The following is a 21,050-nucleotide window of genomic DNA, read 5'->3' as shown; positions in this document are numbered from 1 at the left end:
AAGAAGAGAAATCTGCACAGGAAAAAGTAAGAGCAGAAAAGGCAGCGCCTATGAGTGGAGAAGAGGAAGAAGGAACAAGAAAAACAGAAATGGAGAAAGAAAGAGCAGCAGGAACAAATGGAAAAAGTTAAGGCAGATCTGGAAAAGGAACAACAGAGGAGCACAGAGATGTGGTTAGTGAGGATAATGTTCTCATTTGAGAAGGGAACATTTGAATGGAATGATGACACAGAACTACTGTAGTCTTTGCTTTCCTTTTTGTCAGCCAGGCATATGCATCCAAACCCATCAATGTTCCAGCATGAAGAAACATATATATAACAAAGCATCTCCTAATATAATAGAAGACTAACAACACATAAGAGTGTAAAGGAGCCAACAAACTGATCCAGTACCCCCGGGCAAATTCCAAACTAGAGGATAACATCACAGACCTTTTCATCTGAAACGTGCATACACAAAGTTCCATCTTTTAGTAGCATGTTAGATTTTTTCCTAAGTTTAGTATTGGGTGTATGTCTACTAATTTAACTTCATTTTTTTTTTTTTAAATACTTTCATCCATTTATCATTACTCTGAATTCTGAGTCTGTCCTAAGATTACAGTTTTCCAACTCATTAATGAAAAATCAGTATCAACAGTGAATCAAAGTCATTAAGCAAATTCAGTTTTTCAACCAATTGTACCTAGCTTACAGTGAGTTCATGAAGATGATATTCCACACTTTCCATACAGCACCAAAACAATTACTGAACATTTTCCCTGACAAAAACCTCAGCATGGTTACAACTATATACTTATAAAGACATTTCATAGCAATATAGGTTATTCCTTAACGATACAATAATTTTATACTACAAAAAAAAAGCAGTAAGAACACTTTTGCCCTTTACCTCTGCTGACAGAGCTTTAGGGGAAAAAAAAACCCCAACAAATACTTAAGGCAAAACTCTGGGAAACAAGCTCTGGTGTAATAAAATTATCACATTTCTATTCACCTTTTGAAGTGTTCTGCTTACACAAAAGAACGCATTCTGACATCATCTTATTCCTTTGCTTCTACGTTATACTTACTTTTTCATGAAGAACGGTATTTACTGGGGAGAACAGCGACCTCCTTGGGTGATTTTGCAGAGCTGCAGCCTACCTAGAAATGACTGAACGCTTTGGCGGGTATCTCCTGGTCACAGGCATTTGTAAGAACCAGATTTGTAGAAGTAGCATCTTTTAACCAGATGGTTGAAAGAAAGGACAAATCTGACTTATAAAGCATTTTTCAATATTAGTGCCATGCCCTGCTTAACTTTATTTCAGGAAAGGCAAGTAGGCATTCAAGTCAAACTGCTGGACTGAGAACCCCAAGTTAGTTTGGAAATTATCTTAGATAGCACTCAGTGAAGCAGACCTTTAGTTTGATTGTCCTCAACTTCCCGTTGCCAAAATAAGGAGAATATTCCTTTGCTTCATGAACCTCATTGACTTTCTTTCATGCCCCTTGCTCACAGTGTGAATTCTCCTGCAAAAATAGCCCATTTTGACCGCCATTCTGTTTACATCTAAATCTCAGCCAAGGCTTTCCATTGCCTCCTTGCTTGTTGCATAGCCTGGGTTCTTGTTCTGGGTTTGTGTTCTTGTTCCACAAAGACGCATTCCAATTTTTTCTTCCAGCTCTTGTTCTCTGAACTTTCCTAGCTGTCCCTGTGCTCTCCTCCATCCCTCGTCTCCACATCTTTGTTTCATGTAAACCACGTACCTGTATCCCATAGTCCCCATGTCCTCCTCAAAAGCACAAATGTAAAAACTGTAATTCAGGTTTTTGCCCCCTTACAGACAGTATGAAGGAAAGTAGACAGTAAATTTTTTTTAATACTAATTTGCAGAACCAACCAGACATATGCTAAGTATCACTAACCAGCACCTGTTCTCTCTTTATTCTAATTTCTCTCCCCTTCGCTTTGGCAATCTGCTTAGCTCTTTGGGCTAGAACCTGCTCTTCTTCTGGCAAGAATGTTCAGCAAACCTAAAGTTGCTATAGCAATTAATAATAATTTACATTTTAGTTTATAAAAACAGAAACTAGAAGAGTGGAGGCACCAGGAGGAGGCAGCAAAGAAGTCACAATTAGAGAAAGCAGCGCAAGAATGAATCTGGCGGCAGCAGGAGGATTATCACAGAAAGCTTCCGTAGTTCCAGAAGAAGAGACAGCTAGAGGAACGAGAAGGAGCAGGTGGTCTATAGAAAGGCTAATGCTTACTTTAGCTGCAGATAATTCATCTGAATGGCTGATTTCTGGTAAAGACATAGACTTAGCCTGTGCATCTGCCATGGAATTCCTGTGACACTAAGTCCCAAACTTGCAGTTCCTCAGCTGCTCTCCCTCTATTAAATAGATATGGTAACAATAGTCCTCTCTTCCACAGTCCCTGCAGCCTGAAGAAGAGAAATTCCACAGCCTAGCTACGATGCAACTGTGCAAGATGCTAGCAATAACGTTCATGCTACATCTGTTCATTTTTTGATACTTTCATTATATTTCTCTGAAAGCCCGAGTCCCAGCAGCTATACAGTTTGAGATTCTACTTCTAACAAATAGTTGCAGAGGAAGGCTTTGAAACCTAAATGCCAAGCAGATTTAAAAAAAAATTCCAATTAAATTTAAGACAAATGCATGTGTTTGAGACAATATTAAATACTTGTAATGTCAGTATTATAACAGTGTTTTCTTTCTATTTGTAATTTATGAAAAAAACATTTCCTAAATAGGAAGTATGTGAGCAGCTAATAGTTGGTGATCTGTTTCTAAGAGGCAGAAAAACGCAGACAGAAAGAAGGAACAATGTGGTTAGAGGAGGAACGCCAGCAGCTGGTGGAAATGGCAGAAAAACGCCTGGAGTATGAAAGAAGAAACTGGGAGAAGACAAGATATGAGGCTGAGGAGCAGATGAAGAAAGAGGAAGATGTTAGACTAGCTCTAGAGGAAGCCAAAACACAAGCACAGCTTTTAATCAGGTATGTAGCTATTAATCAAAGAGTGAAGTTATTTTTTCCTCAGTAATAATAACACATCTTTACACCTAGTGCCAGACTATACAAAAATACTTCTGTAATCAGGAGTTGTATCAGTGTAGTTAACACTGAAGAGCAGCATCAGTACCTCAGGAGTTAGTTAAGCTGCCTTCAATTCAAACTCCAAGACACAATGCAGTTCCTTTGCTATTTAACCAGTTTTCCAGTGTTTCCCCAAATTCCATCAGCAATTCACATACATCTTATCTGTACTCTTTAACTGTTTTAGAGTTTATAACATCCATTTACACTACAGAAAGAAGCCCAACTAGATTCCCCTGCACACCTGAAACTATGATTACCTTTATGCAGTCCATCAGAGCAGACTCCAGCATAGCATGCTCCCAGAACTCATTCCTACCAGCACCTCAGAATGCAGGAACTGGGAGTCTGCATACCACATACTAAAACACTGCAAATAACATAACAGGCCTTCTTAAGGGAAGCCTAGATCAATTTGCCAGGCACAAAGCAGTACCAGGGATAAGAGGATACATGGGAACTACAGCTGAGCAGGAATCACTATCTCCTGCTTGCTCTATTCATACTGTTGTGACAGGAGAACACACTAGCCCACAAGAAGGTACTACCATCGGCCAACATTTTTTTCCCTATCCTGTTCCAAATCTTGCTCAAAGCCAATCTCCTGTCCAGGCTCAGAGCCTCAGAAGGCACTGTATGCACTGTGACAAAGTCAAAGAAACTGCCAGTGAAGTAGCAACGAGCTAACTGAGTGTGTAGTTTTCAAGTCAAAGCACCAGCTTTCTAACCCAAGGAGGAATTCTGTCCGGTGTCAGCAATCCACTTTATTAACACTGCTTGCAGGCGAAGAGCAGATCTGGAACAACATCTGCAGTTCCAGTGAGCACTACTAATAGAAGCTACCAGACTAGAACACACTCAAGATGTTCCTCATCCATGGGTGTTTTCTTATTTTCAGATGATTTAAAAAACTAGGCCTGAAAACCCTAAATGCTTGGTGCCAGGAATGGGTCATTGTAGCGAGCTCTTTCAGTTCCAGTCTAATTCAAGGTTCCAACCTGATTCAAAAGAGGAACAATGTTCCTTTTCAGGATAGAGGCTACTCTCATTCACAAATTATTTTCTCAGACTGCAACTGTCTGTGTAGACATCCTATTGATAGCAAGTAAAAGCATTCATGTTTTATCAGCTAGTAGAAATTAATCCAGACAGACCTCCTGAGGTGCCAGAACACATTTAGTTTATCCTTTGCTGCTTCATCCCAGATTCTTTGGGATCCATTTTTTGTTAGGAGAGAGAACAACAGAACTGTCAGTTTACAAAAGGTATGAAAGACCTCAGTGCTGACTTTTGGAAGAATCCTCCAAACCAATAAATTGCAATAAACATGCTACTGTTTAAGAAAAGGCTAGATTTCAGTATCAACAATAACATGACAACAGAGAAACTATAGCAAGATAAGAACCTTTCTTCCTTGTAAGTCAGGTTTATCTTATTTTCTGCTTCTCTAATATTATCTAAGATAAGAAAGTGTAACATTTGTAGCTTCAGTTCATATTGCAGTTCCTGTAGAGAGTCTCCTGTGGAGAAGAGTAATCAATTTTCACAGTCTCCAAATTGAAGCCGAACTTCATTAAATTAAACATGCATTAAGCACTGGTTCTAAAAGCAAAACAAAACCAGTTTACACTACTTCCAACTTCCAATTCCTACAGTTCTCTGTATGGTGCCTCAGAAGCTGATCTTCTCATTTAAGACAATTTACCTGAACAGCAATAATTCAAAAGTGCATACAGAAGATGCGCAGGTCAGCACAGATATTTTAGTATTGTATTCTTAGAAATAATTTATATTTAAAGTAGGAAAAGTTAAAAACTAGTATACAGTTGTAGTGCTTCTAAAACAATACATGGTTAGTCAAAATTTGTGGCAGACTTCAAGTTTTAGCATTACCTGACATCCTAACTGAAGTCCAAATCCTGCCAACACTTACACAATTAACTTTAAAAAAAAAATCTCATTTTGCTGAATTGATGATCATGTCAATATATTTATACTTAAGAGAATATACAAATCCTTCAAACACACCAGCTTTAAGAAAATCTCGAGACACTGATAATTTTGTAAAGCGCTTATGAATACAGCTTTTATACACCAACATATTAAATATATTGATTTCACAATTAGAAATAAAGCAAGGATTAGCTTCCACCTTCCACTGCAGAACTGGCTCAGTGAAGATAGTTTCATTTTCCCACTTTTTTTTTTAAACACTTAAAACCAGCCATCAACAGCTGAACTCAGTTATTCTAATATACAGGTAAGCATGTAAACAAAGACAAAGAAAAATTGCAGGAGGAAAAAAAGATTCTTTTCTGTGTTTTTCTCCAACATATGAAGGTCAATCTGACTTCCAGTCTGTGCTTCAAGGCTATGAGTGGTTTAGAAATTCTACTCCAGATCATCTTTTCAGAAACAAATTCTTTGAAAAGTATTAGTTCTTCCAGAGAAAAGAAAAATTCAAGTCTGTCTACTCCTCAACTTCAAAACTCAGTTTTATTTCAATATACAACTTCAAAGAATGAATGTCCTTAAAAAAGGGTACTAGTGCATCTGTGCAGCATGTGTATCTTCTCATTTTACATGAAGCTCTCAATACTAACCTTTGAGGCAGAGTACAGTTTTCCTGTTATTATTGTTCCATCAAGTTATAACAGTACAGACATTGCTTTAGACCAGCAGCTCCGTTGAGGCACTAGCTCTCTGAGGCTTCACAACAAGTCTGAGAAAGAGGTCAAATCAGTTTGTCACTGGTACCATATCCACTCTATAAAGAGATGTATTTTAGGACAAGGTTACACAATAGAAAAGAAACCTTCGCCTTGAGCTTCATCCTACTGAAGCTGCATTCTGCAGAAAACCCTCCTCCATAGTCTCAAGAGAACTAAATGCAGTGCTTCAACGAGAAAGCTGATATAAATGAGCATATAAAACAGATTGGAAGAGGAGAATGAACAGCAAGAAGCAAAGAAAGTTGGTGCAGCAACTAGAGTACTAGCATCAAACCCAGGGGATCTGGATTCTGTTCTCAGCTCCACTTTCAGCTTCCAGAGGGACCTCAGTAAACTACCATCCCCTGCACCTCAGTTCCTAATTTGCAGAAGAGGGATAATGGGAATTTGTCTACTAACAAGGGCATTATACAAATTTAAATTAGAAGATCATGTGATAATAATCACAAGGCTGTTTTATTTCTGGTATTCTGAAGCAGATATATTTAGTATTCTAAAAAACCAATCAGAGATAAGTGCAAAGAAGCCACGTTGTTCTACATCACAGTAGCAATCCCTCTTCCCCTTAAAAATTGAATTGCACAGAATACTTCAAGAAAACCCCATATTCTGACATTTTGTAAACAAAAATTTTAATCGTTAAAAAATTGCTTAGTGCAGCTATGCGTACAAAAGTATTACTAAATCAGAAACAGGACACGAATGACAAGCATGAAAGAAAATGCATTTCTAGCTTTACAGCAAGTGCCATAAACACTAATCATTCAAAACCTGCAATTTTTTCCAAGTATGCCAGCACTAAAGTGTGTCTTTAAATGAAGCTGGCATTCATAGTGAACTTGATTTACCAAACCAAATCAGAAAAAAGTCCTATTTATCTGCAGAAAGGCTGAAGCAGGGACAGTGCAGAAACCTTCTCTCCCCACTACCCTGCCCATAACCTCCCACCTGAACTTTCACATCTAGTAACATGTTCTCAAACTGACCATTTAGAACGTGCAACTAGCTAGAACATGAGGTGGACCCTCATAATGACGCCTGATGAACTATCATCACACTTCCGTATCATCCATCATAGAGAGATTATTAAATGGTACCACGATCACATGAAATGTAGACGTTAAAAACCAGCTTCGTATTTCCTTCCAAGTTGCATTTTTGGTTTATCTTTTGTGCATGAAGTGAAGCTGTATGTAACTGTATGTGAATATTCTCTAACAAGAAAAGAAACAGCTAGTAGTCTCAAATAGTCACCTGCAAACCAAGCAGATCAAGTATTTTACTAGGGCAAGTAGAAAAAAGTATTTTTTTTTTAAATGAGGTATATTTACAGAGCACATTTTTTTTCTGGCTTCAACATATAGTACTGGAAAAGCATGCCCTAATTATAACTTTTTATGGTTTTGCTCATTTCCAAACATTTGAAAAGAAAATGCAAGTTGTTTATAAAATTGTTTTTCTTGTTTATTTTAAATGAAGCTTGTACAGACAATGTCCATTCAAAACCCACGTCCCAGGCCAAAAGGTACAAACAAGAGTGTCAAAGTAACACCAGTTGTCTGCTGTGAACATTCTTGCATGAATACCTGCGTGTACTAATTGCTATATGAAGTTAAAATGCTTCTGGGCTCTTCTGGCAAGATTTAAGAATCATTAGGGTTTTCAATTTTATGTCTTCAGCAAAGCCATCTCTGGAGTAAGGTACAGATGACAACAGTTCTAGCTTTTCCATTTCCAACTTGGTAATCTTCTTCGTTGGGCCATCAGCACAATTTAAGCAAAATAGCTCTGAGTTATGGATACACAATTTCTCCACAGTTTAGTTCTCTGAAAAACTTCATCTCGCACTGAAAGTTATAGTCCAGGAGTGAAACAGTCACACATCAAAACTTCAGGGCAGATATGGAAGTCATTAAGAACACTCGCCCACCTGGCAGATCTTACAGCCTTCGTGCCTGAAATGCACGAACCTAGTGAACATACAAATGCATGTGTGTACGTGTATTTCTAAAGGGGAGGGCAGAAGGGAAGAGGGGAGCAAGGCTGCAGCTGGATCACAAAAGTTCAGCACAATGAAAACAGAAACAATAGTGTATAATGAGCACGAGAATTCAAAATACCAGACGCTTGAAAATAAATTCCCAGAGATGGGTGCCAGTTTCAATTCAGTGTTGAACACCACATTACAAAAGAACTATTATTTAAAAATAAAAAAGGATTAAGGGGGAAGAAAAACAGAAGGATCTAAACTGTTGAGTGACCCCCCGTCTGTTCCTGATAAACTTCAATCACATCTTCCTCCTCCATCCCCAGCTGTGAGAACAGAGAAAAACAGCATATAATTGTTATAAATCTGGTGTACTGAATTCAGAGCAGGTCCTAGACAAGTTATACAATGGTTTGTTCCTCTGTCCCATCATAATTCATCAAAGGGGTGAAAAAAATTTCAGTCACCATCTCACTAGCCAACACATGATTTTTAGTCCTTTTCCTTTAGTCTTATACATGTCAGTCAAAGCAAAAGCCTTATCAGTGAAGCCTAAATCCACTTGTGGAGCAGTACACATCAGCCTGGAAATTGCTAGCTTTACCTTTCTCTAAATCCCTTCTTGGGCAACAGATGCACAGGAATGTAACCAACATCATAATGAATGCATCAGCTGTACAGCTATGTGAATTATATGTAGCACACTACTAGCTTACAATACAGCCAAGACCTACAGCTTGCAACTCAAAGCCTGTTTACAACTGTTCTCTCAAAGAGGGTAACTTGTTCAATTTCACAGTACACAAGTTTGTCTGATTTTTCAGAAGGTCATTATTGTAACAGTGTTTCTTCCTGCTTTGTCATAACAATTGGTTGAAGTCACTGGACAGGAGAAGTAACCTGTTTTCCATTTATTTACACTTTCATCTAATAAATGTGAACTACATATATATTCCAAAGCCACACTGAATTTCTAGCTCAACAACTGGGAAATTTCCTTAAGTTTTTTTTTCTCTCTGGTAAGCAGTGACTACACCCTCCCTTCTGAGACAACATTACACATGAAGGTCCAATCAGTCTCTTTCTGAACTGCATATCAGCCTTATTAAAGATTCCAGTTAGACAAATATAGTCAGACTATATTTGACTAAATATAGTCCAAAAAGTTGGCTATATTTAAAGAAACACCTTCACTCTGGTTAATAGTCTAGCAGAACAGAGAAACTAACCAGTTTGGTATTTAGTTTCTCCAGTGAACTATGTAACACTTTTTCTAGAAAGAAACTCACCTCCTTGGGGGTATGATTATCAGTAATTCTCTGACCCTCGAAGAGGAACCTGAGTGAATTCATTGGAACACCCTAAAAAAAAGAAAGAAACAGATGTACAAGAAAAAACTTACTGAAACTTGTACAAATTTACAAGAAAAACATTTTGAATAAAAACAACACATGTGAAAGTCAAAAAAGAAAGCGTTAGTTCCTGTTACATAGGGAGCTCAGCTATTCTGTTGCAACCATGTAGACTATAAAGCAGTGACTCAAGGAGCATGACAGTGCTGAAATGCGTGTTTATTCCAAAGTCTCACTGGAGTTCTAGCTCAACAACTTGGAAGTTTCCTTAGCTTTTTTTTTTCCTTGTCTTTATTTGTTTATAAAGTACTGACTACACCCTCCCTTCCAAGACAACATTACACATGAAGCTCCTGTCTTTTGCTGAACTGCATATCAGCCTTATTAAAGATCCTAAGACAACAGGAGGAACATGATGTTTACTTCATGAACCCCTACTCTTGCTTTCCCAATCTTTTATCACCATAGGAAGGAATAGCAACCTTTACTGTTATCAGTTCTGCAAAAACTCTACACTGGAGACAAGAAAGAGCAGAGGTGAGGGGGAGAAAAAGGAACACCATTCAAACAGGGAGAAAGGAGCATCCCAGTGGTAAATAAAATTAAGTTGCAGTATGTCCATTGCACAGTGTGCCTGTGTTATGGCAGAGTATCACGCTTCACCTCAACAGATGGGGCAAACACCTCATCTTTTTCTTCTCTTTCAAGTTATGAGCAAAACAAACGCAAGTGAAATATGATCTGTTTTGTGCATCAATTAGATCTCAAATATTGCTTGCAAATCACCAGGCAGAAAAACTCACAGGAAAGAACAGCTCTTCGCACTGTTCCAAAAATCCCTCTGGCCAACTTGGAAGAAATGTTCACAAGTCCCTTTACCAGAGAAAGGCTACTTGACACCAAAAACTGTATTGACTGCTGATGAAGGAAATCACAGACTCTCCAGAATTCAACCCAGGAGATAGATATAGCTGTGTTCATTCAAACAATTACTTCTTTCTTAAAAAAAGAATTCCACACACATGCATTTTCATCAGTCAATAAGACTGCTGCATGAATTATTTCCAAGATCTTATTTTAAAATTTCAAGTTTCAAACATATCTGGTGTTTGATCTTTTCTTTCCTCTTACTCCAGAAGGACAGCAAAAAAGAACATGTTCTACAAAAGAACACTTCAATTGACAAGTTCAACTTGTCTCTCAAGGTATTAAGAAAAAACCCAAAGCATTATTTCTTATGATTATATCTCCTGAAGTGAAATCCAACACTCAAGAAAAGGCCCCACAAGGCACCTATCCCCAAAGCTGGGGGTAAACTAGGCCAGGGCTTCTGGAAATAGCAGCAGTGAATCCACAATACCTGCCACAGAATCTGGAAGTGAAGATATATTTTTGTTCTGTAACAGTAGTTACTATTTACCTACATCCACAATTAACGTTGCGGATTTCTTTAACTTAGGGCATAATAGCTAGTGTTAATCGATTACCATATTAATGGTCGCAACAATGCCCAAGGCTGCTCTCATCCTAAATTGCAGTAGTCTACAGCTTTAAGGGAATTCCGTTTGAAGACAGGAGATTTTACAGTAATTATAAACACATGCCTGGGCATTTTAAGAGGTAACTTCTACATCTTCTGAGCAGCCACTATATATTTTCAAACAGTAATTTTAAGTTACTACAAAATTCACAATTGTCTTAAATAGAAATATCTTTACTTGTCAAAAGAAATGAGACAATCCATTATATTTGTACTGTCAGATACCTGTCCTGCTGGTAAATAGAGACGCTTGACTGTATCAACAAATATCTATTTGAAAGACCAGTGAGAAAAGTAAAGCTAAAGTGTTTGGCTTTTTTATTTTCTTTTTAAAGGGAAAGTGTCACTGTTTCACAAACCTGTCTTTGACAGTATGATTCTTTGAGTTTCTTGAGGTGTGTTGTCATTTTCACCTTGAAGTGAATTTCACTGCTGTCCTAAGAACAGAAAAGAAAAAAGTTACTCTCTTTGTAGTAACTGCTTACATTATCTATGCCAATTTTAAGACTTTCATTAAGAAAAACTTATGTAAAACTAACATGGAATACAGTTTACCTATCACCATGCATACCTTGGTGCATCATAACGTGAACCTCCAAGATGATTTATCAGTCACTAAATTCATCATGCACTTCCACAGGAAGCTCTATTTTAAAACAGATGGCATAGTATAGCCTTAGGCTCACCATGGAGGTTTTGGATTTAAGAGTACTAAAAACCATACATGGTTCAGTCTGTGCTTCCATCTTTACCCAGCTGATGTAGTTATGAAATACAAACATACATATGCAGGGGACTTCTGCTCTAAGATTCCAGAAGAGACAAGTTAAAGCTTACACTTCAAAATATATACAAAACCTCATTCAATTAATTATCTAGAAATAAGGATACAGGCAGACTTGGCAACACAACACTAACCTAAGGAGAAATCTTAGGTCTCATTATTCTATAGTCCTTCCTATCAGCCATAAGATACAAGTAACTACAACTGTCAAAATGGCTACAGGTAAAACAGACGCAAGAGGTTCTGTGCAAAAAGCACGTAGGTCACATTTAGCTTTTGAAAGTGTTCTCATAATTGCCGATTAAACCAGCAAGAGATAAGCTAGTTTGTCAGCCCTACTTTAAGTCATCTATCTCCAGTCAACGGCACAGCAATCACACTAATACTCCAACAAACAATAGTGAGTTAAGTCATATGGGCTAGGGGTTCTTTGCACAGAAGGACTTCTGTTCAAGAAGGCTCTCGACATTCACATTCCAACACAACTTGAACTCAGACTTATAATCCACCATTCACATCTACCAACATGCCAGTCAGAATCCTCTTCCTATCCCTGTCCAAGAAAGTTGACCTCATGCTTAGTGTACTACACAAACTCTGAAGACCTGAATTTATTGATTTTGCCACATATTTCATTCATATCCTTGGATAAATTAATCCCTCAATGCATCAGGTCCCCTAGTTGTAAGATCGGGATCACACTGACCAAATCCTGAGTCATAAGGATAAATTACTCAAGCTTAAAAAAAAAAAAACACACACACAAAAAAACCCCAAAACCAAAACAAAACAAACCACCACACCAGAGAGTATACTAATACACATTTCCAGCAATTGGTAAGTAGTTTATGGCAGGGGAGGATATACATTAAAGAAATGAAAGCATCAACTTTAATTTGTTCGTTTCTACAATACAAAACCTCACACCTCCACCAAATGTCAACAAGTACTTATGTAAAACTCACCTGCCCAATGACTTTGAGTTTAATGTATTCCCCTTCTTTCTTATCTCCTAAGTCCTCAGCTGAAGGTTTTGCTTCCTGCAAGAGAAGAAGTTAAAAAAATCTGATCAGTTCAACACTTTGTTATTTTCACTGGACAGTATGACAACTGTCATCCTTATTACATGAAATCAGACTATCCAAGGCACCTTATTTCTTCCTTTCTGAGTGTGAAAATAATATCAACATAGTATTATGAAAGGCTGTCTGTCTTCCTGTGAAAATTTTAATTAATGATGGAAAAGAAACACTGTGAAGAACATAAGAGATGAGAAGGATCATTTGGAAATAGATGACAGATGCAAAAATGATTTTATACCACTAACTCCTAGTCAACAAACAGACTGCAAAAAAGAAATACAGAAAGCGTACTAAGAGGCTCAGATATTTGACAGAAAAAAAGAACATCATGAGGAGAGTAAACAGAATGCACTTGTGACACCCCAGCAGCGTAAAGAGAGTGAACCATGCAAACATTTTTCAGTCTATTGCATCAACAGTAGCCACTACTTTCAAAAGGATGGCCAGCCACCTTCCTTTCTATGACAACAAAACAACATCAAGTAACAGCTTCCTTCTAGCACTTACTTCTGTTTTAAGACCACAATTCTTAAAAGTTTTTAAAAGTTGCAGTTCTAAGAACGATAGTGTTTTGATATGTTTCCAGGATAAGAATTAATTGTACAGACAAGTTTGATTCAACAGCTTGAGCACTAAAGCTCACCAAAAGGGTTTAAGTGCTATAAGACATGAATTAAGGACATCAAAGTTTCAATGTTAGCTGCTGATAGATAAGACAAGTGAGAGATCAGGTACTATTAACCCCATGCCTTGCCTGTCACTACATATTCTGGATCAGGCCTTTAGTTATGTTCCACTGCAGCACAAAGGGCTTTTACAGAGACACTGCCTCAGGTCCAGATGGTGCTCGATGAAGAAATCTTCCCAAGTAGTCAGAAACAAGGATACCTTGCTGATCATGTTTCAAATCTTCCTTTTATATTTTATTGCTTAACACAGTAGACAAAATAAGCAAAATATGTACAGGTGCCTCCCACATATGTTTTCGCAGCCCTAAAGGGACTTTTTGCTGAGTATACAGAAATATCCTTTGTATGGCTGGACTTGAATTTTAGGATTGAGCACCAAAAACATATACTAACCTTCTGTATTAAGTCCACCCAGATAGCCCTCTATCTCCAGATTAAAATTGCAGACAAGCCTTTTCAAGCTTTTTTTTTTCCTTTCCTCAAAGAGGTTAAACATGCACAACTTCTTTGAATGTTAGAAGTTCAGGGAAGGGCGGGGGGAAAGTCTGCAAACACCTTCCCTATCTGTACCAGTCTCACTCTGGAGGAAAGAAAGAGAGGAAGTGCTCTTTGTACCAGTTTGACTCACTGCCTCAAGCCAGATCCATTCAGTTTCTGTGATGACAAAAAAGTATGAGCTGGAGACTCCACCTGGTTCGAATACTTTTTTTTTTAAATATCCACCTGGGCACAACCTGGACTGCTGGGACTGATTCATCACCCTTCAAGCTCAAACCCAAAAACTGAGCTCAAGCTTTCAAGAAACCAGACACTTACCCTCAGGTCTCCAAGCAAGTCACTTTTGAAGTGTGAAAGGAGTCTTCACTGGTAACACAGTCACAGCTACCATGCTCCCCACCAAAGTTTTCCCTAACATATCTGAACTCTAACCTCATGAGACTATTTGCAGGAATAAAAATACACTGGTTTCCACTCATGACTAAAAAGAGAAAAAAAACCAAGAACCTGCAACTTGTTCTGATAACTTGCACAAAAAGCATTTTTATTGTCCATATGTGGGATTAATAACCTTTAGGAATCAGAAAGAGATTCAGATCTCTACAGATCTGAAGCCTGTGACTTCAAAACTATCTCCTGTTTTGCTATCACTGAAATAATGTGTAAGAACATCCTGTCCCTTTACATGACATTTCAGGTTAGTCACTGTTTTAAGGTTACTTTGCATAAGAACCAAATTGCACGGCAGCATATTATCCCAGCAGTAGAGGCATTTGTAGTAGTTTATACAGCTCTGTACATTGTAACAGATCTACCTGCTTTGCTTTCCAAAACAAATTATCCTGTACAAGGTATGACAAATCATTGTTGCTACTATGACAGTGCCTCTCGCCAATACGAGTGGAAAGCAATGATTCATAAGATGTTTGATGCCTACCGTCAGGGAAAGAGGGCTCTAGTACTAAAAACGAACAGGGGAAGCAGCAAACAGTAGAAAAAGCAGAGGGGATTAGAGTCTTGAAACATAAAGATGCTTGTTTAAAGCCCCAGCAACCTCACCCACAAAATAAGAGCGAACAGAGCTGTAATTTCAGGAAAAGAGAAATAAGATCAAATCAATGTTGACAATGCCAATAATTAAAGCTTAAAAAAAGAGCAAAATATTTGAAATCAGAACACAACAAGACCCAGCAAGTCTGAAACAGCTCCCTGCATTTTGTCAGTGAACTATACTGCCATTCAATGCCAAATGGTAAAGCCGACACAAAAACACTTAAGAACAAAGAAAGCAAGGAGATTGCAAAGTTACTAAACTACAAGCATTCACTAACAAAATCCTGGATCAGCAATCTGCAAGCAAGCCTCCAGACTTTTACCCTAAACACCAGTTCTTTTCACAGTGCAAGTATCTCATGAAACAGTACATTAAAAAAAACCCCTACCATACAAACAGAACAGGAATACCACAATACTTCAAGTTCTAACTTTTCATTAGATGCCTAAAGTTTTAAAGGCTTCATTCCACAGTTTTCCTAAATAGCACAAAATGAGGCTCCTAGTACTGTCTCACATTTATATATCAACACTAAATTCATTACTGTAAAAAGCACCTGAGGTTTCTCAGATCACACACACTGGTATTGCTACTGCAACTAATAAAACCACAAAACAAACACTGTAAGGTGGTATATTGCAAGTTTCCTCCTCCAGTTTTCTGAAGTGCTCAAACTTCAATGTCCAAGCCTAAAAAAACCCTATACTCAGCACACTTTAGATAATATTTTTAAAAAAAATTAACAAAAACAAAATTACTAGAGGAATAGGATTACCACACGCTTCCTAACACAGCAAATAAACTCTTACATTTGTTACAGGAGTGCAAAAATGCATACAAACTATAGCATTCTTTATTAGTAGTACATGAACAGATAAAAATGCCAGCATCTACTTTCAATTAAAGCAAAACCAGACTGAGACTCCTGAATGGAGGGGAAAAACGATTCTTTTTGTTTCTGCTTAGATCCCACAAAGCAGCCATGTGTCTTCTGAAGTCTGCCCTTCTTGCAAGTATTTTTCCTTATCGTAAAACTTAATTTCCTATCGGAAATAAAGTAACTAAATCAAGTATGCTTCTTTATTTAGACTAAAAAGACAAGCCAAAATTATCATAACTGGTGACAAATTATGTCCTCTTAACTTAATTCCAGGGCCAAAAAGAAAGACACTGTAAGCCATTCACAATTTTGGGTAATCCAATTATTCCCGTAGGATTAATAAACAGAGGAATTAGATTTACAGTGCTGCATTACCGTACATTATACTGTTACTTAAGCATCTGTTTAGCTCTTGTTGCACAGTCCCCCCAGAAGTGAATGACACAACATATAACAATGTTTAACTTTTCTATTAAAAAAAAAAATCAGGGTCCTTATTCAAAGACCTTTAAGATACGTATCCAAAAAAGGGTATCACATACAATGAATTTTACATACTTCAAGCAGTCCCAAAGGACAAACATGTATGTGTTTTAGCAGAACTTGCCTGGAGAAGGAATTACCTAATGAAAGCTGCTATGTGTTAAAACATGCCTTAGTTCACAAATGCAGAGAGCTACAGAGCAGGTCACGTGAAGATCAGTCTACAAAATCTAGTTCAGAATTCGCCTTTTTTTTTAATGCAGCCACTTTCACATACGTTACTACACTGGAAACGCATCCTAATGGGCGCCAGCAATAGCTGTGCTCCTAGCTGCACTCTTACAGGCAGAGACAGGCAGCAGCACTATCCTCACCAGTACAGCTGCACTGTGCTTGAAAGTCGGGCGTGGGGAGGAAGACCACCAGCGCATACAGCAATGGTTTCTATTCACGGGTCATAATGTATCAAGGCTATTCCTCAAAGCAGACACAGTACATACTAAGCTTAGCCTTGTCTCTGGATACGTTTAATTTCCTGGCTGGCACTAGTACTTGACTTCACAGCACTGCAAGAAACATTTGCAATACTGACACTGATTTTTCCAAAGTCAAATCGTCATAACAAAGTTAGAAAACACTGCCATATGAAGGCAATATAAAAAAATAAAGCAAAACAGAACACAAATTAAAACTGGAATGCTGTTTTAACTTTCCACCCGCAGGTCACATGGCCTAAAGCAATAGTTGTAAGCAAAGGACTGTATACATGCCATGCCAAGCAAGCCAGGAACTTGTGGTACAAGTAACCATTTCAGTCCCCGGTTGAGAAGTCAGAATTGACAGGAACATAACGATGTACAAGGAGTGAAGGCAGGACAGAGTCTTGGTGGAGGACGGGGTGTTTAATACAACCCGGCAAGGCAAGCAACGCTCAGCTAAGAAAGTCGAGGGTTTTTTTCCCCTCTCCTTTTGCATTCTTAGGACAAACAGAGGACCTGGCAAGTGTAGCCTAACCCGCACAAAGCCTGCTTCGGCGAAAGAGCATCCTACCACACGCCTGGGAAATGGAAAACGAAAGGAAACAACTGTTGTGCAACACAGCTCACCCCTCGCTGCTCTCCCGGGTGTCCGGGGCTGCCCTGGCGGCGATCGCGGCCCGGGGCCCCGCGCAGCCACCCCCGCCCCGGCCTCCGAGTATCCCCTGCCTGGAGCCCGCCCCCGTGCTCCTCGCGAAATACCCTGAGCGAAGAGGAAAGAGGGATTAAAATGGGGGGGGGAGGAGGGGGGCAGAGTTTGGCCGAGGTCGGAGATTGGCACCCCCACGCACGCACTCCCCGAGGGGAACACCCCTCACAGAGCGCTGGGCCGGGGCTGCCCCGCGGCAGCGGGGATGGGGATGGGGGGGGGGGGGGGGGGGGGCGGCGCAGGCAGCTCCTCCCGCGCCCCTGGGGCCTGCCGCCGCCGCCCGCCGTGCCGTCCCCCCGCGTCCGGCGGCAGCTCCCCCCGGGGTCGCCGGTCGGCCGGTCGGGGCCGGCGGCGCCCGTACCTGGTCAGACATGGCTCGGCCCCGTTGCGTGCGGCAGGCTCGGCTGGGCCGCTGCAGGCGCTGCGCTCCTTTCTCTGCCCGCAGCGCAAACACAGGCCGCGGCGCGGGCGGGATTTCCTGTGCGCCTGAGCTCACTTCCCGCCCGGCGCGGCCCGCCCGCCGGCTCCTCCCAGCCCGCAGCGGGACCCCGCGGGAGGCACCGCCTTCGGGCCGCCGCCCCCCGCGCCGTCAAGGCGGAGGTGCCGCTTCCCCGGGCTCGCCCGCACCGGTCCGTCCCCTGGCAGAGGCGGGGAAAGGCAGCCAGGCCGCGGCAGCGGCCGCGGCTCTCGGCGGGCCCCACGGCCAGGCCCGGCGTCTGCGAGCGCAGGCGGCCTCCAAAGGCCCAGCTGCAGAACGGCACCTAATGGCCTGCCCCGAAGAGAAAAAATAGGGGTTTTATGAACTCCGCTGATTATAGGCAGTCTGACGACTGAAAGTATGGGTCTGCACGGCATACTTTGTCCTGCCCCAGAGGAGCTAGGCCAAGTCACATAACCCTTCCAACAAAAGCAGATTCTACTGCAAAAGTCACTATCATTACACCTACCTGTAACGAGTTACTAAGGTTTTTAGTAAAAGATATATTTCATAACAAAACTCACTTTTCTATTTATGCACAGTTTGCGGTTTTTTAGTCATTGCAACCATGCAAGTAATAGGATCCGCGTGTATTAAGCAAATTTGCATTGAGGCAGTTGTATTTGCACAAACTTCTAGTGGTACACCATACTAGCAGGGAACGAATGTCCTGCTTTACTTCAGCACAGCACAGCTATTTAGAGGTTTGCACAAAAAGAAACACCTATACCTTAAAAAGATTACCCCTAGACTGCAAGCTGTTTGGACTGCAGCATGCAGTACTAACATCCCGCTACAACTAAGGCAACTCCTGCATGGCATCACTGCTGCAGTAAGTGCATGCTTGGCTCTAAGTGGCCAGTGTAGAAAAAACACATGAGAAGCGTGAAATAACAACATTACTGTAAAATATATGAATCAACAGAAGTTAGCCTCACTGAAACAGGAGATTCTTATCTGGATGCTACTAGATAGGTTTAACTTTACCAGCTACCTTTGGGGAAGGGTAAGAAATCTCTCCAGGCAGAGCACATCCATCAGCACAGAGTCTCTAACACTCTGCATGCCATGTTCCTTTGCAATAACACTAAACACCAAAGCACCTGCACTCTGTGCCTGCACTGCTGCATTTCACTAACTGAACCATGTGTTACAAACATAGCTACACCAAGGGATGACTTTCACCAGCCAGTGAAACCATGTAGTGTCTAGACTCATGGGAATTAGTTTTAATCACAACTGTTAAAACAATTCAGAATTAACAAGGGAGGGAAAAAGAAAAACTAAAGAGAACCAAAACAGATGCTATACAGAGCTACAGAATTAAGATGATCTTTCTTAGGCAAGGCCTGGTAGGCAGGAAAGCCAAATATGTTCATACTATATGCCAAGCTCACAGTAAGAGCTCTTTATGAGCTTAATAACACTACACAAAGCACCAAAATAAGCCATTCAAGGGCTTCACAGCAACACATGATATTAACAGAATAGAAAATGACAAATACTTACTCTGTCCTACACATCACTGCTATTCACAAATGAAAGCAGTTTTAAGAGCAGGGAGAGTAGCCTTACAGTGATAAGGCCAAAGTCTCAGACTCTGGCATGAAACCCAAGTGTAATTCTTCACTTTACCAATTTTTCTATGCAATCTTGTAATAAAAGCTAACACTCACATGAGTCAGAATACAGTTACTTATCCCTATACATAGTAATAAAGGCATAATGTTGAAACATGCACAACTGCACATCTGCATACACACTAAGTAACAGTAACACCCCCTCTCTTCACTCCTTTCTTACTCAATTGGTTGTGGACACATTACCTCTTCAAGGTACAAGCTACATTTGTATAGCATCCGCAAAGCTAGTCTCCATTCAGCCCATAAGAACTATGGAGGTACATCAGCAAAACTCACACTTTTCTTCTTTGACAGCCCAAATTCAACACACAGTATACTTAAAATTAAAACACAACAAAAATAATGGTGTTTTAAAAAGACTAAATATACCTACATAAGCTGCTTCCCACAAAGCCCAAAGTCATCTTTGCTACCACAGCCACCATCACAGCCACTTGCCCCAACAACCTCACTTAATTCTCAGGTGTTTTATAACTTCTTTTAATTTCCCCATCTGCATCTAATCTCAATCACCTGAAGTCAATAAAATTCATCTCTGTTCCTCCAAACTGCTGCTAACTATCTTCTTCAAAACTGTGTATATGGTTTAGGAGACAAGAGCTGTTAGTGTTTTTCTCAAAAGTACTGGCCCGCCTAGTCTGCGCAAAGCCTCTTCAGTTCGTCAAAAATAAATTTCTTATAAAACCGGACTTTAACCTAAGAACAATCTGTAATCTCATAATGCCAGCATATTTGCTTGAAAGAGGCTAGTGCTGGCAAACAGAATGAATACAGTGTTCTAAGTCAGACACCTAAGTAATATTTACTCTAAAATTTGCTCTTCAGGATAGTAGCACTCCCCCTGAGCCAGCAACACCAGAACTTGAAAACAATATCTAAAGCACTGAAGTCTTTCCATATGAAAAAAAATCTTAAGAATGATGCGAATCCCCAGATTTCTCTGACTATTGGCTTTCCAGCGCATTCCTTAAACGAGAAGCAGGAGAGGAAACGAAGGCGTGCTGACTCATAGGAATGGTTGCATAAAATGCAGCAATGAATGTCTGATATTAATCAAGCCCAAGCATTGCTTGGAGCCTCTTTTCCTGCAGGCAGAAAAAACCCTGTTTCTCTTTTCAGCGCAGGTAACCCTCCATGTGAAATCAGTGGGGATTTATCAGGGCAAGGACCGGTGCTTTTTGCCTGTAGTCCACTAGCATGCAGCTTTTCAGTTATTCAGTACGGCCCGGACCCAGGTGCAGAAATAGGCCAGACGCAGCAGCCCGCACAAAGACACTCTTTGCCAAGACAGAAACCAGTAGGTGGCACAAATGGACGGCTTTAGCCGCCTCCGGCCTCTGCCTGCCCCCAGACAGAAACGTCTGTATCCTGGGGACGCTGCAGCAGCGTGGGGAAATAAGCAGCCTTTAAAATTTATGTTTTAAATGCATGTAAGTTGGCACTTCCCTGTCGGAAAAGCAAACTATTTAAATGCACGCAACTGCACTTAGTCGCAAGACTCTTTACCAAAGAAAGCTGTATCTGTATGAAGATCTGCAGACAAGGCCTCGGGAA

General features: G+C 40.1%; 1 protein-coding gene across 1 annotated transcript; it reads right to left on the bottom strand.

Annotated features, from left to right (window-relative positions):
• Positions 1 to 6,441: 6,441 nt before the first annotated feature.
• SUMO1 (small ubiquitin like modifier 1) lies at positions 6,442 to 17,969 on the bottom strand. Its single transcript, XM_072873862.1, has 5 exons — positions 17,737 to 17,969; positions 12,470 to 12,544; positions 11,080 to 11,157; positions 9,118 to 9,189; positions 6,442 to 8,154 (listed from the first exon to the last, which is right to left on the bottom strand). The coding sequence occupies exons 1-5, from the start codon at positions 17,746 to 17,748 to the stop codon at positions 8,086 to 8,088; spliced, it is 306 nt and encodes a 101-aa protein (XP_072729963.1). The 5' UTR covers positions 17,749 to 17,969; the 3' UTR covers positions 6,442 to 8,085.
• Positions 17,970 to 21,050: the final 3,081 nt, after the last annotated feature.

Source organism: Ciconia boyciana, chromosome 10 (assembly GCF_034638445.1).
Source record: "Ciconia boyciana chromosome 10, ASM3463844v1, whole genome shotgun sequence".
Classification (NCBI taxonomy): Eukaryota; Metazoa; Chordata; class Aves; order Ciconiiformes; family Ciconiidae; genus Ciconia; species Ciconia boyciana.
This window is presented reverse-complemented; position numbering and strand designations above follow the sequence as displayed.

What these genes read in the sequence shown, in the direction of transcription:
- SUMO1 (XM_072873862.1), bottom strand. An exon ending in AATCATACTGTCAAAGACAG is followed by an intron (nt 9,190 to 11,079) that starts GTTTGTGAAACA and finishes TCTTTTTTTTAG; the next exon opens with GGTGTTCCAATGAATTCACT. An exon ending in ATAATCATACCCCCAAGGAG is followed by an intron (nt 8,155 to 9,117) that starts GTGAGTTTCTTT and finishes CTGTTCTCACAG; the next exon opens with CTGGGGATGGAGGAGGAAGA.